General features: G+C 41.1%; 1 protein-coding gene across 1 annotated transcript in view; it reads left to right on the top strand.

Moving 5' to 3' along the window:
* Positions 1 to 13676, top strand: part of LOC141799135 (low-density lipoprotein receptor-related protein 1-like) — a 93718-nt gene that overhangs the window by 41806 nt on the left and 38236 nt on the right. Inside the window, exons 7-24 of the mRNA XM_074681254.1 lie at positions 2705 to 2867; positions 3280 to 3502; positions 4389 to 4578; positions 4690 to 4833; positions 4975 to 5211; positions 5378 to 5558; positions 6883 to 7105; positions 7235 to 7424; positions 7524 to 7646; positions 7957 to 8097; positions 8442 to 8567; positions 9093 to 9209; positions 9311 to 9391; positions 9598 to 9765; positions 10860 to 11042; positions 12447 to 12644; positions 12753 to 12998; positions 13313 to 13510. Coding sequence (XP_074537355.1) covers positions 2705 to 2867; positions 3280 to 3502; positions 4389 to 4578; positions 4690 to 4833; positions 4975 to 5211; positions 5378 to 5558; positions 6883 to 7105; positions 7235 to 7424; positions 7524 to 7646; positions 7957 to 8097; positions 8442 to 8567; positions 9093 to 9209; positions 9311 to 9391; positions 9598 to 9765; positions 10860 to 11042; positions 12447 to 12644; positions 12753 to 12998; positions 13313 to 13510 — 3132 coding nt within the window. The remainder of the gene's footprint in view (positions 1 to 2704; positions 2868 to 3279; positions 3503 to 4388; positions 4579 to 4689; positions 4834 to 4974; positions 5212 to 5377; positions 5559 to 6882; positions 7106 to 7234; positions 7425 to 7523; positions 7647 to 7956; positions 8098 to 8441; positions 8568 to 9092; positions 9210 to 9310; positions 9392 to 9597; positions 9766 to 10859; positions 11043 to 12446; positions 12645 to 12752; positions 12999 to 13312; positions 13511 to 13676) is intronic.

Here is a 13676-nt window from a genome sequence, read left to right as displayed (position 1 = left end):
AACCTGATATTGTGTAAAAAAGTTATTATGAATATGACTTTATCAGTCTACTACACTGTAAAAATGAAACTTAAAATGATTTTAAACCAACTGATCCCAAAACAGAGAGAAAACAATGACATCTACATCATCAAAACCCATATTATCAAGTTTAGGAATAAAATATAGTAAATATACTTTGAGATTCAAAAAATATACACATAACAAAAATGTCAATATTTAGAGTAGGAATATTGATATTGTATAAGAGGTCAAAGTTTTGAGATGTATTGCTGTATCAATATTTTTCACACCATCAGAGATGATGCTGATGAGAAGGTTCCTGAAAAGTCACGATGAAGCTCAAACATGGCGGTTGCTTTTCTTTAAATGCTCACTTCAGGTACCACCTGCAGTATAAAAACCCTGTGTAGACGTGGAGTTAGGGCCATAGTGTAGCTGTCCAACAAACCCCCACAATGTCTTTATATACCAGCTTTTAAAATAGGTGGAAATAAAGACTATAACTGCTTTTTGTGCCAAGCTGCATACATTTTTATTATTTTATTTTTTTGAGACTGGGTTCAGTGGACACCTTGGCTACTGGATCCAGCCTGAGCTGCACACCTGGGGAATCAAACTTTTAATGGCAGCTGCTGCATTGTCCACACTTTGCCTGGTTGTGTGCAAGCTCTGTTGCTGGACTCTAGCTCATTTCAGTGTCGTGGTTGTCACTTTAAGTCTCTTTGACATTGTCTTTGTAAATGGTCAAAGCTGTGGCTGCAGGCAAACTGTCACATGCCCCACTCTTTTTACCCAAGCATCAAAGTAACTCTATGGATCCACCAGGGAGACGTGTGGTCACTTTGATTCAGTATGTGTGAGTAGTGTGCCTGTGTGGTGTGAGTATCTGTGAACTTGCAGCGTTCTGCTTTGAAAAGAAATTTAGTTGCAGCTGTTAAAACACAAGGCTGAATGTAACCCCCCACAGCTGGGTCTCCCTGTGGTTTGGGATTCCAGCACCGAGTCTCACACAGGACAGACTTCCCTTAAGAGTGAGAAATGTTTCCAGCGCTAGCTTGGCACTTCTATTCCTGCATGCTGAGGGCACATCGGAAATAAAAGTCTCCATCTGCAAGGCTTCCTTTTTCAGGTTAGCTTAGTAAGCAGCGAGGTTACAAAATGTTAAAGTCTTCGGTGAGAGCTGTTGCAACAGGGTTGACATTATGTCTCCATGACAGATTCCTTTTGCTTCTTTGTACTTATCTAAGATTTTGTAGTAGTGTCATAGAGTGCGGTCTTGAATAAATAATGTCAGACTGAAAATCCTCATTTAAATCTATAAAATATTTACTCATCCCCTTTATTAATAATTTCAGCTTCTTTTATTAAAACTATGACACATTTTCTTTCATGTATTGCTACCTATTGGATCAAAATATTTCAAAGTTTGTCTGAGATTTTCCATAAACAAATTAAACCAGACCCAATTATTGCGGTATTTGGGGTTGGGACGACAAAAAAATTCTCCAGCTTATCAAGCTTTAATGAATGACGTAATTAAAAAACACTTACAGTTAGAAAAAATCAACCTACCCTGTGTGGAAAGATTAACATTTTTCACTCAATATGTTAACCATTTATAGAATATTACAACAAAAACAACCCCATGAAAAGTTAGGTCTAACCAGTTCAAAAAACCAAGTTGCATCCTCCTTGTCATATTATTAATATTTAAATTGTATTTTTCTCTCTTTTTTTATTGCATTTTATTTTCATTTATTTATTTATTTATTAATTCTTATTTTATTATAATTGTCATTATTTTTTTTCTTTAAGTTAATTTATGTGTGTATGTACAGTTGTGTTGTGTGTATTGGTGTATCCATATATATAAATATATGTATATATGAGTGCAGATTTATGTGTGTCTATGTGCAGATGTGCCTATATGTTATACCATGAATGCGTGAGTAGATGCATATATGTATATGTTTCATTTATTTTTGTATTTCTTTGCAACAAAGGAAAAAAACCCAACAAAGAGAAGTTAAAAAAAAAGAGATATAATTTTTTTACTTTAAATCAAAGTTTCATTGTTTTCTTTTTATTGAAATATTACTCATCATGACAATAGATATATATCCGCTGCTGGGTGTGTGTTTTAAATTAATTACTTTTAGCACCATTCCTACTTTAAAACATGTAAATATTTCAGTCTGTGTCACAAGTGGTTGTCTCTCTTTTGTCCCCTTTAGTATTTACACAAAAACAGCAATGCACTGAAGAAGTTCCCAACACAGCTTATGCTCAAATTCATCTGAAAGTCAATCCTTCAGATCTCCATCAAAAAGAGACATGTTCCTGTCAGCTGAGAGGAGTCTGACTTATAAGCTGCAGACCTTCACTTTTCACTCTTTATCTTGTCACTGTTTGTGTTTCTTTCCCTCCCTTACGCCCTCTTGGCCTTAAACAAAAACACTGGACAAACTGATAGACCATGTCGAGGAGGAGGAGGAGGAGGATAACAGAAGCTCATTAATTCAACACTTTCATTTAATATGTGAAGAGTGTGGGAACACTTTATGAGACAGTTATAGCATTATATTTAGAGGTTTTAAAATGAGACTCATAAGACCAAGAGTTATGCAACTTTACCATAATGAGGTTCAGTATTTTAGTGGTTCTGTTTTTTAATCTCTCCTCTCTGCTTTGTGTCCCTCAGATGTTGAGCAGATGGCTATTGACTGGCTGACCGGAAACTTCTACTTTGTGGATGACGTGGATGACCGTGTGTTTGTCTGCAACAAGAACGGCCAGACATGCGTGACCCTGTTGGACCAAGAGCTGTATAACCCTAAAGGCATCGCTCTGGACCCAGCCATGGGGTTTGTACTTGGCCCCGCTCCTCTTGACCTAATGCTACCCGCTGTGCTGCTAGAGAAACTCATGAGAGAGAAAAAATGCTCGTCTTGTGATCAGACGATGTGCTGACCAAGCAGGGAGTCAAAAATCAAAGCATTTCCTCCAGATGGAAACCTAGACTGATACTTGTGCTTGCATGTTCCTGGTGCTGACAGACTTGTATCTGGATTAGTTCCTTTTCCAAAGTATCGCTTCTCTTTCTTGTTATCAAACAGAGACTTGGGTCTGTTCATGCAGATATCTCAGGTTGGGAGTGTGTAATGTTTGGTTTAGTTGTTCTTGACTCCTTTGCTTCCTGTCAATAAAATTTCTTTGTCTGTCACGTTACCTGCTCTGAAACCTCTCTTTGTTCTTTTCTTTTTTTTTCTGCTGTAGCAAAGTGTTCTTCACAGATTATGGGTCTACACCAAGGGTGGAGCGCTGTGACATGGATGGGCAGAACCGCACTAAGCTTGTGGACAGTAAGATCGTCTTCCCTCATGGTATCACACTGGACCTGGTCAACCGGTTGGTGTACTGGGCTGATGCCTACCTGGACTACATCGAAGTGGTGGACTATGAGGGCAAGAACCGACACACCATCATCCAGGGCCTTGTGGTGAGCTGTGAAGAGCGGGTGGATGGGCATTCACATTAAAAAAAAAAGAAACCAAACACATACTAAGATTCAGAATATGTGATAGTGCAGACAGAATCTGTCCACTGACATTTCTTCTCTTCAACACCATCAAACTTCTGTTTTGCCACTCTCTATCACCACAGATTTAATCTCATCATCTTTATTGACAGTTCTGTTTCCAAGTTGTCTCCTGGGTACCCTGAAAGAAAGTCGGCCCCTCCTGGGACAAGTCTTTTTTCTCATTGCCTTGATTGATATTACTTAAAGAGTGTGTGATTCGCCTGGCAAGTGCCTCTCTAAACATATTAGCCTGGCCTAGGCAAAGCTTGGCACAAACTTATAGTGGAGTAATGATCTTAATGAAATCAGGGCTGCAGAGAGAGGTGGATGGTGGTGGCAGGCGCGCGCGCGTGTGTGTGTGTGTGTGTGTGTGTGTGTGTTGTGTGTGTGTGAATGGGAGTGTAGGTAACATGATCCCAACCCATACATCTTTCTGACAGTAGAGGAGAACAGCTCAGAGAAGACCCGTATAAAAATAAAACCTCACTCTGTTTAACAGCGGATGGGAAGTGGATCCATTATACTGCACTGTGCCAAGTTTACACAAACACTGTCTCTTTATCAGTGTCTGCCTTTGCCCCCATTTATTTACATATTGAGAGCCTATCATACCTGTTTTTAACTGATAACTAGTTTGTTAGGAAAGTCCACCGTGCAGGAGTTGTCATAAAGTCTTCCAAATGTGAAGGGAAAGTAATCTAAGCTCATTCTCCATGAACTGTTTCACTGAGATCATCAGGATTTTCAGGATCTACCTCCAGACAAGTTTTCACTTTCTCTGCTTTATTTCCACACTGTATTTTAGATCGAGCACCTTTACGGACTAACTGTTTTCGAGAACTACCTGTATGCCACCAACTCAGACGAAGGCAACCTCAACCCCAAGACCAGTGTGATCAGAGTGAACCGCTTCAACAGCTCCGACTTCCAGGTGGTGACGCGGCTAGACAGGGGAGCTGCACTGCACGTGTACCACCAGAGACGCCAACCTCAAGGTGATCATTCACAAACACGGCTTTAGCTGTTAACTTGACGATTAGCTCATTGATCCATTTACCAGTTACCAGTGTTTGATTTTATTCATGTGCCTCTGTCGCCTGGCTCAGTGCGCAGCCATGCGTGTGCCCTGGATCAGTTTGGGAAGGCTGGAGGCTGCTCGGATATCTGTCTGCTGAGCAACAGCCACAAAACCCGTACCTGCCGCTGTCGATCTGGTTTCAGCCTGGGCAGTGATGGCAAATCCTGCAAAAGTAAGGGAAATAACCAAAATGAAAGCCTCTCATCAGTTCAGCAGTGGTGACTGATGAAAATAATGATGAAGTGTTGGTCACTAAATCCCTGACTGAAGTACAACCAGTCATTTATTCTGAGTGTGTCTTTTTCTTCTGCAGAACCAGACCACGAGTTGTTCTTGGTGTACGGTAAGGGCCGTCCTGGCATCATCAGGGGCATGGACATGAACGCTAAAGTGCCTGATGAGTACATGATCCCCATTGAGAACTTAATGAACCCCCGAGCTTTGGATTTCCATGCTGCCAGTGAATTTATCTACTTTGCTGATGCTACCAGCTACATTATCGGCCGACAGAAGATTGATGGCACAGAGAGAGACACCATAATAAAGGAAGGTAAGAATAATATGATGTCTGTCCACCTGTTGCTGGGCACCATATCTACCTTTAAACCAAATCTAAGCTTTTACTGAGAAATCCATTTATTCCATATCATTTAAAGTCTGTTCAGTTTGCCAGCTATTTGATCCTTTTTCACACCAGCTTCTTCTTCCTATCTCAGGCATTCACACAGTTGAGGGTATAGCCGTCGACTGGATGGGAAGCAATCTATACTGGACAGATGACGGACCGAAGAAGACTATCAGTGTTGCTCGGCTGGAGAAGGCTTCTCAGACCCGAAAGACTCTCATTGAGGGCAAGATGAGTCATCCTCGAGCCATTGTGGTGGACCCCCAGAATGGGTGAGACTCTGAGGGGGAGGGTTTTGTTTTGATAGGTTTTCTTTTTCAAAAATCCATTCTTTGAACATGATAATCAGATTAACCCAGAAGATAACTGCTTTGGAATAACAGATGGATCCCAGTTCAGATCAGCATCAAACACAAACTCAACTCAAAAAAAAAAAAAGAAATCCATCAAAGTGTAATCACATTTATTGTCAGGAAGAACCTGTGCAGGGTCAAAGGTAGAAAACGTAAACACAGAACAGATTTTAGTGTTGATATTTGATTGTTTATGGTTTATTTTTTTTAAATCATGCACCAGTTTGTCTCCTCTCAGTCTCAGCAGGTTTTTATTTCCCACTAGCGTGTAACAAAAACGGGGGCTATCATCCTACAGCCTGCTGCAGTCTGAAGCTTTGCTAATATATTTCACAAGCCCTGTTATATTACGTTCTGTCCCATTCTAAAAACTGATGATCTTGTCTCTCAGTGCGCTCAGCTCATTTTTTGCTTTGTCAATCTCACATGACATCGGCTGCACCAGCAGCTAGTGCAAACACTCACTATCATCTGCTAAAGAGATTGTTAAACATTGTTAAAGCTTGTATGGGAGATTTATTTTTGTGAATCACAGCAAAGTTGTTATTGAGAGAATGATTTTTTTACATGTTGGTTGTGCTTGGTACAAAAATGTAATCCCACACTTCGTTTTCATTTTGGACTGAGTTGATAAATGTTTTGAAACAGATCATGATGCGTTGAGTTGAAGCATAACATAGCTGCTTTGATAGTTTTAGTGTGTGAGAGAATCAGTTAGATGATTTATGATCCTTTTTTTTTTGTTTGTTTTTTTATAAGGGTTGGGAAAATATGCCTTTTTTCCTGGTTCAATTCTTTTACGACTCAATTTAAATAACACTTCTTTGATACTTCTGATTTTTAGTTTGCTTTTTTAAAACCAGAACATGCGGAAAAGTTGAACAATGATAATTATGACTACTGACTACATCAGGAGCCATATTTTCCTCAAAAATGTGCATCGCATGTGAGTCAGTTTTTTAGGGTCTATTCAGTGGAAATGACATCTGAATTTTTCCCAATCCATCTTATAAACAAAGACTAAAATGAAGCATTTAAATAAAAAAAAAGATTTTTGGACAAAGAAAATCATAATTTAAAAACAAAAACTCCTGATACTACGATACATCTATTTTTTCTCCCACCCCTATAGTTTTTGAAGGATATTTCGTTAAAGCTACATTGAACGGCTCCAGCTTTTACAGAGCTGTCTCACCCATGTTGTTTGGCTGTGTGACTGTGATCTCCTCCTCTTCTCTTCCAGATGGATGTACTGGACTGACTGGGAAGAAGACCCCACAGAGAGCAACAGAGGGAAGATAAAGAAAGCTTGGATGGATGGTTCCCATCACCAAGTTCTACTAACCAGCAAGACAGTGCTCTGGCCCAATGGTCTGAGTTTGGACATCCCTCAGGGCATCCTGTACTGGGTGGATGCTTACTATGACCGTATTGAGATGGTTTTTCTCAACACCACAGAACGAAGGGTTGGTAAAGCTCAGGAGTTTGATTCTTAAGTTGTAAACTTGCAGATCTTAGAGTGATGCTTCTACACAGCTTGCTCATGAATTAGTTGAAACATTATGTGAGGGATCTGACTCTTTGTGATCCAACAGGTGGTGTATGAAGGGCAGGAGCTTAACCACGCCTTTGGCTTGTGTCACTATAAACAATTCCTCTTTTGGAATGAATGCCGTGGTGGTGGCATCTACAAACTGGATCAGGCCACTAAGACAGTCACCCTGCTACGCAACGAGAGGCCTCCCATCTTTGAGATTCGAGTGTACGATGCACACCAGCAGCAAGGTACAGCCTTCTTTCTCTAATTTAAGTCAAATCATGACTTTCTGAATTGTAAAATATGAAACTAATCCAGTTCCCTTCTTGGTTGTTCTGTCCTCTTAGGAACCAATAGGTGCCGAGTCAACAACGGAGGCTGTAGCAGTCTGTGCCTTGCTATTCCTGACGGCAGGTCCTGTGGCTGTGCCGATGATCAGATCCTGGATGTGGATAATGTCACCTGCAAAGGTACTTAGCAGCTTTACAAGGAGACAGCTTTCACCAGAAATCCATGTGGAATTTATGGAAAATTCATTATTCCGCTGGAGTTAAAGCTGTCAAATGATTTTCAAATGTACTTTCCTTTGTGGAAGAAACACTATACATTTCTCTTTGCCAATTCTACAGAGAAGTTTGAAATAACTTTCCCTGATATTTTTGCTACGTCAAGAAAAAATGAAAGATGACCCAAGCTTTAGAAAGCTTTGTTTTGTTTTGTGCTTGGCGCATGTCTCAATGGCCCATCTGTTTCTGCTCCTACCCCTGATCTCATCCCCAGCCAACCCCTCCTACGTGCCCCCACCCCAGTGCCAGCCCGGAGAGTTCGCCTGCAAGAATGACCGCTGCATCCAAGAGCGCTGGAAGTGTGACGGGGACAACGACTGTCTGGACAACAGCGATGAAGCTCCTGAGCTCTGTCGTAAGTGTGCCACGTCATCGTCATGGTTACACAGCAATACATGGATAAACACAAAGAGTTTAGGAGGCTTGGCTAATTCAGGCTGACAGAGCTCATGCTATAGTTTCCAAGATCTCCCCGGTTCATGATGTGTAATTTGACTTTTATTTTACTGGCCAGTGTTCTCCACACCAGGTGATAGCCAGATCCAGGGTCTTGGATGTCTTCCTCCTTTTTGTGCTTCATACAACTTGACAAACATGAAAGTGTTGCACGCTTGTTTTGGAGGCTAAACAGTCTGTTATTGTCAAGCTTACTAAGCAGGAGAAAGAAAGGTTTTATAAAAGATTTCTCTCTGGTTCCAGACCAGCACACCTGCCCAGCTGACAGATTCAAATGCCAGAATAACCGCTGTATCCCGCTGCGATGGCTGTGTGATGGGGACAACGACTGCGGCAATGATGAAGATGAATCCAACACCACCTGCTCCGGTGTGTAAAAAGTGAAACCTTTATATCTTAAACATCATTACAGGTATAAACTTTTAAATTTAAAGCTGGATATTTAAGATTTGACTGAAACTTTACTATGTACTGTGAGCGGGCATTCATGTTGACGGAAACATTTTCAGATCTTCGAGTTTCATCTTAGTTTAGTTAACAGTACTGGAAAGATGACACCAAAGTTTTACAGGCAGTTTATGAGGATGTTTTGATGTAAAACTTCAGGGATAATTGCTTCAAACAGCAGGAGTTCTTGACTTGCAGAGATGAATGACTTTTTAAGAGCTGTCTCAAATGAATTGAAGGAAGCTATACATTTTTATAATTTCATAGAGAGAAGGATATTTCTGCATTAGGGTTTCAAAAAGTTTTTCAGAGAATAAATTGTGGCTTATTTGATTTTAGTGTTTTAATTAATGGTTATAAGTTATCAGGAGACAGAAGGTTGAGTCAGGGATGATAGATCTGAAACTTTACGGCTCAAAAGTGTTTCACATATCGGTTTCCTTCCAGCTCGCACTTGCCCACCAAACCAGTACCCTTGTGCCAGTGGACGCTGCATCCCCATCTCCTGGACGTGTGACCTGGATGATGACTGTGGCGATCGCTCAGATGAACCAGACTCCTGCGGTGAGTCTTTACAGCACCGTCATGTTGTTGCCTGCCTCAGGGAGTGCATATTTCTCTGAGATGATGGTTCTAGTTATTTTTTTGTCTTCATCCTTCCTCAGCTTACCCAACATGCTTCCCACTGACCCAGTTCACTTGTGCCAATGGCCGCTGCATCAACATCAACTGGCGCTGTGACAACGGTAATCATTTGCAGCAGCTTACTTTTACTTTTGTGCTGCTCTGTTTTTGAAGCCCATCATGTAACCATACTTGTGTGTGTGTGTGTGTGTGTGTGTGTGTGTGTGTGTGTGTGTGTGTGTGTGTGTGTGTGTGTGTGTGTGTGTGTGTGTGTGTGTGTGTGTGTGTGTGTGTGTGTGTGTGTGTGTGTGTGTATGTGTCTGTACAGACAATGACTGTGGGGATAACAGTGATGAAGCTGGCTGCAGTCATTCCTGCTCAAGTGTCCAGTTCAAGTGTAACAGTGGACGCTGCATCCCAGAATACTGGACCTGTGACGGTGACAATGACTGCGGAGACTACAGTGACGAGACGCATGCCAACTGTACCAACCAGGGTTAGTAAGGACACTGTGCAGTGAGCCAAATTGAAATCACACTCTTCTGTATGTCAGATTTTTGTGCCTCAGATATCTGAGTCAAGCTCTTGTAACAAGCCGTATAGTGTTGCACAATATTTACATGTTGCTGTTTTGGGTTTTAAAGAGGATGTTACAGTCTGGACAGGATTGCCCTCCTCTTACTCTATTTCCTCTGCTCTGCATGCCCCTGCCTGCCTGCCTTCTGGCTTCCACTTATCATTTACAGCAAATCCTCTCTGCCGCTCTGCTCAGGATGTGATTCTGCTTTGTGGTTAGATAAAAATTAAGATCTTTTATTCTCTTGTGCAAACAGCACAGATGGTTTGACTGCTGCAGTGATATGATTCTACATGTTTCCGATAGAAAAACAGCTGTAAACCACTCATTGTAACAGTGACTCAGGCTTTATCATGGCACAGTACTGCACATAAGCCTCTGTATACTCGGTGAGTTTTGTTTTGTATGGACTGTTTGATCCATGCAGAAACACAGCCAACTGCTGTCAAATCCCAGCATGCAAACACAGGACCCAGCATGACCTGTTGGTCTAATGAGGCAATCTGTGCTGTGTGTAAGTGTGTGTGAGTGTGTGTGTGTTAAAGAGCCTTTTGCCTGCTGTCTGGAAGTCATTAGCTGATATAAAAAGCCATACTATCATTCCCCCTCCTATATTGTAGTGCTGAAAGGTCCCCAGCCCATTTCCTACTTCAGCCGTGCCAAGAGCTGACCTTCGCCACGAGGGGATGTGATTGAGTCACCTCCTATTGGTGCCTTTAATCTGCCTGTGAAATCTGTCAATGTGATTGTTGTTTGACTTGGCTCAGAGTCAGGTTGCCGATTATCACAGCTTACCTACACATGAATTAACAGCTAGAATGGGTTGTTCCCTCTTTCCAGTTTTTGCACCCTGTGTGTGTGTGTGCTGTTTCTTGTTGGGGAGTCCAGTCGAGTTATTTTTCACTTGCTGACTTTTACTTGTATTTTATTGCTCCTTTGACATTGGTTTAAGTGCACACTCCATCTTCTCCTTTTGCTAACTATCCCACTTTTTCTTACTGTTTCCTCCTCAGCTACCCGTCCTCCAGGCGGATGTCACGTCGATGAGTTCCAGTGCCGGATGGATGGTCTTTGCATCCCCATGCGCTGGCGCTGTGATGGGGACACAGACTGTATGGACCTGAGCGATGAGAGCAACTGCGAGGGGGTGACCCACATGTGTGACCCAGCGGTCAAGTTTAGCTGTAGGGACTCTGGTGAGGATGCTCTCAGCTATCTTGAGGATGTCTGTTGAAGTTGCAGCACTGTAAAAACATTGTTTTCTGATAAACATGTAATAAGAGGTAAATGATTGTTAATGGTGTATGTTGCAGTAAATATTATGCCTTAGATGCATCACTTAATGTCAAACTATAATCTGAAAAGACGTGTCATGAGTAGTGCTGTCAGGCGATTAAAAAAATTAATCTAATTAATTACAGGATTTGTAATTAATTAATCTAATTAATCACATTTTAATCTCATATCTGCTTAAGGTCCCAAAATAAAAAAATTGAATTCCAGGACATTAAAATTACATTAAAAGACACTAAAAATAAGGTGGGAATGTTTACAACACATTTTTAGGTACCCTGATGCATAAGGAACACATGAAAAAAGTTTTATGGTTCTGTCTTTACAAAATCTACACATTCCTGCACCTAAGATAAGCTGATTTGATTTTTAGGAAGGTTTTTGCTTTTGTCACATTTTTACTCGATGTTGACTCGATTTTCACTGCAATATAAACTTCTATACTTCTATGAGGTCAGGAGAACCAAGGCTACAGACTAAAAACTGTGAGGAACTATGTACAAAACACTTAATTCAAGTCTTGGATCAAAGAAAAGTGAAGTATTTTCAGTTTAACATGCTCTGAACACACAAACTGTTGCTCATTGGTGCAGAGCAGCCCCAAGCTGAAACATGACACCAGGAAGATGGAAGCAAATTTTCAAAGAATTCTTTAGATTTAAATACAGGACATATATCAATCATTCAGGGCTTGTTTAATGCAGTAAAGAGTTTAGAATTACCTGTTTTTACAGAATTGAGCTAGAGCAAACGGTTGATTTTCTGCAGATTTTCAAAAAGGACGTGTGAATAAATGTGATGTGGACGGCAGTCACAATCACTCTCGCTTCCCTCCCTCCGGTTTAAAGCATGTTGCTGATGTCACGTGTGATACATTCGGGGACCGTCGATAATTTGAAAATCTGACGAGAACTCCTCTTTTTCAAAGTAGGACAAACGGTTTGTAAATGCCAGACATTTAAAAATAAGTGCGTCTTTGAACGCCCCACGAGTTTGGATCTAGATTAATCTGCGTTAATTTTTATAACGCTTTAATTTGGGGTGTAATTAATTAATCTAATTAACAAGTTAAAATGACAGCCCTAGTCATGAGTGTTATCAACAAAATTTTCTGCAAGTTTTCAGCACCTAGAGTTAACATGTAAATCTACCTTAATTCAAAACTGTTTGCATTCTCAAGCAAATCCAGCCAAAGTTTTTTTCTCAAATCTTAGATTTTTCTAAATTGGGTTTTGACAACAAATTTTCTTGCAAAATAATTATCTAAACTGTTTTTCTGTTCTTTTATTTAATTAAATTTTTGACAGCTCGTTGCATTAGCAAGGCCTGGGTGTGCGATGGTGACAGTGACTGTGAAGACAACTCTGATGAGGACAACTGTGAGGCGTTGGTGTGCAAGTTGTCTCACCACATGTGTGCTACCAACGACTCCATCTGTCTGCCCGCTGAGAAGCTGTGTGATGGCACCGATGACTGTCCCGATGGCTCTGACGAGAAGCTCTGTGGTAAATTGTGTTTTTGTACTCCTCAGAACACCATCAAAACAGACATCTTTCTGTCTGGTGCTCACAGTGTTTCAAAACATAAACAAACTCTGTTTTGTTTGATTGCAGATCTGTGTTCACTGGACAACGGGGGCTGCAGCCACAACTGCAGCATTATTCCCGGGGAGGGCTTCATGTGCTCCTGTCCACTGGGCATGGAGCTTGGAGCCGACAATAAGACGTGCCAGATCCAGAGCTTCTGCGCCAAACACCTGAAGTGTAGCCAGAAATGCGAGCAGGAGAAATCCAGCGTCAAGTGCTCCTGCTATGAGGGCTGGGAGCTCGAAGCTGACATGGAAAGCTGCAAAAGCTCTGGTAAGAGAAACAGAGTTTTTTCAGCATAAAGGGAAAACTCATTTATACAAGCTGAGCTTAGTTATTGACAAACCCTTACATGGTGGTGATACTTGATGCATATATTTCAGCTGAATATACATTGTCCATAAAATGAGCAGAAAATCCACTTAGAAATCGGATATTTTCTCTGAAAGAAGCAAACACAGGGGAGAACCCACAGAGACGGCTGCAGCAGGATTTGATCCAAGCGCTACCAGGACTGGGTTTTGCAATGAGATTTCCAAGTTGAAACGTTAACATTTCAGTGGATTTGATGATTTTTTTGTCTTCAGATCCCTTCAAGCCTTTCATCATCTTCTCCAACCGGCATGAAATCAGAAGGATTGACCTTCACAAGGGGGAGTTTAGCGTGCTGGTACCAGGCCTAAGGAACACCATTGCACTGGACTTTCACCTCAACCAGAGCACCCTGTACTGGACAGATGTAGTGGAGGACAAGATCTACCGTGGGAAGCTGTCGGATAATGGAGGTGAGGCAGCCAGTTTGACCTTAATGATAGTTGATTTTGTAAACTATGGGAAGGTATCAGTCTAAATTTTATCACAATAATCTTCTTTGTACAATAAAATGGGATTGTTAAACCTGAGATGTATTCTCATAAATTGACTTCCCTCGAGTGAATGCAAGTTATTTCT

This window comes from Halichoeres trimaculatus, unplaced genomic scaffold (assembly GCF_033239565.1).
Source record: "Halichoeres trimaculatus isolate MK-OKI-2021-1 unplaced genomic scaffold, fHalTri1.1 fHalTri1_scaffold_11, whole genome shotgun sequence".
In the NCBI taxonomy this organism is placed as follows: Eukaryota; Metazoa; Chordata; class Actinopteri; order Labriformes; family Labridae; genus Halichoeres; species Halichoeres trimaculatus.
This window is presented reverse-complemented; position numbering and strand designations above follow the sequence as displayed.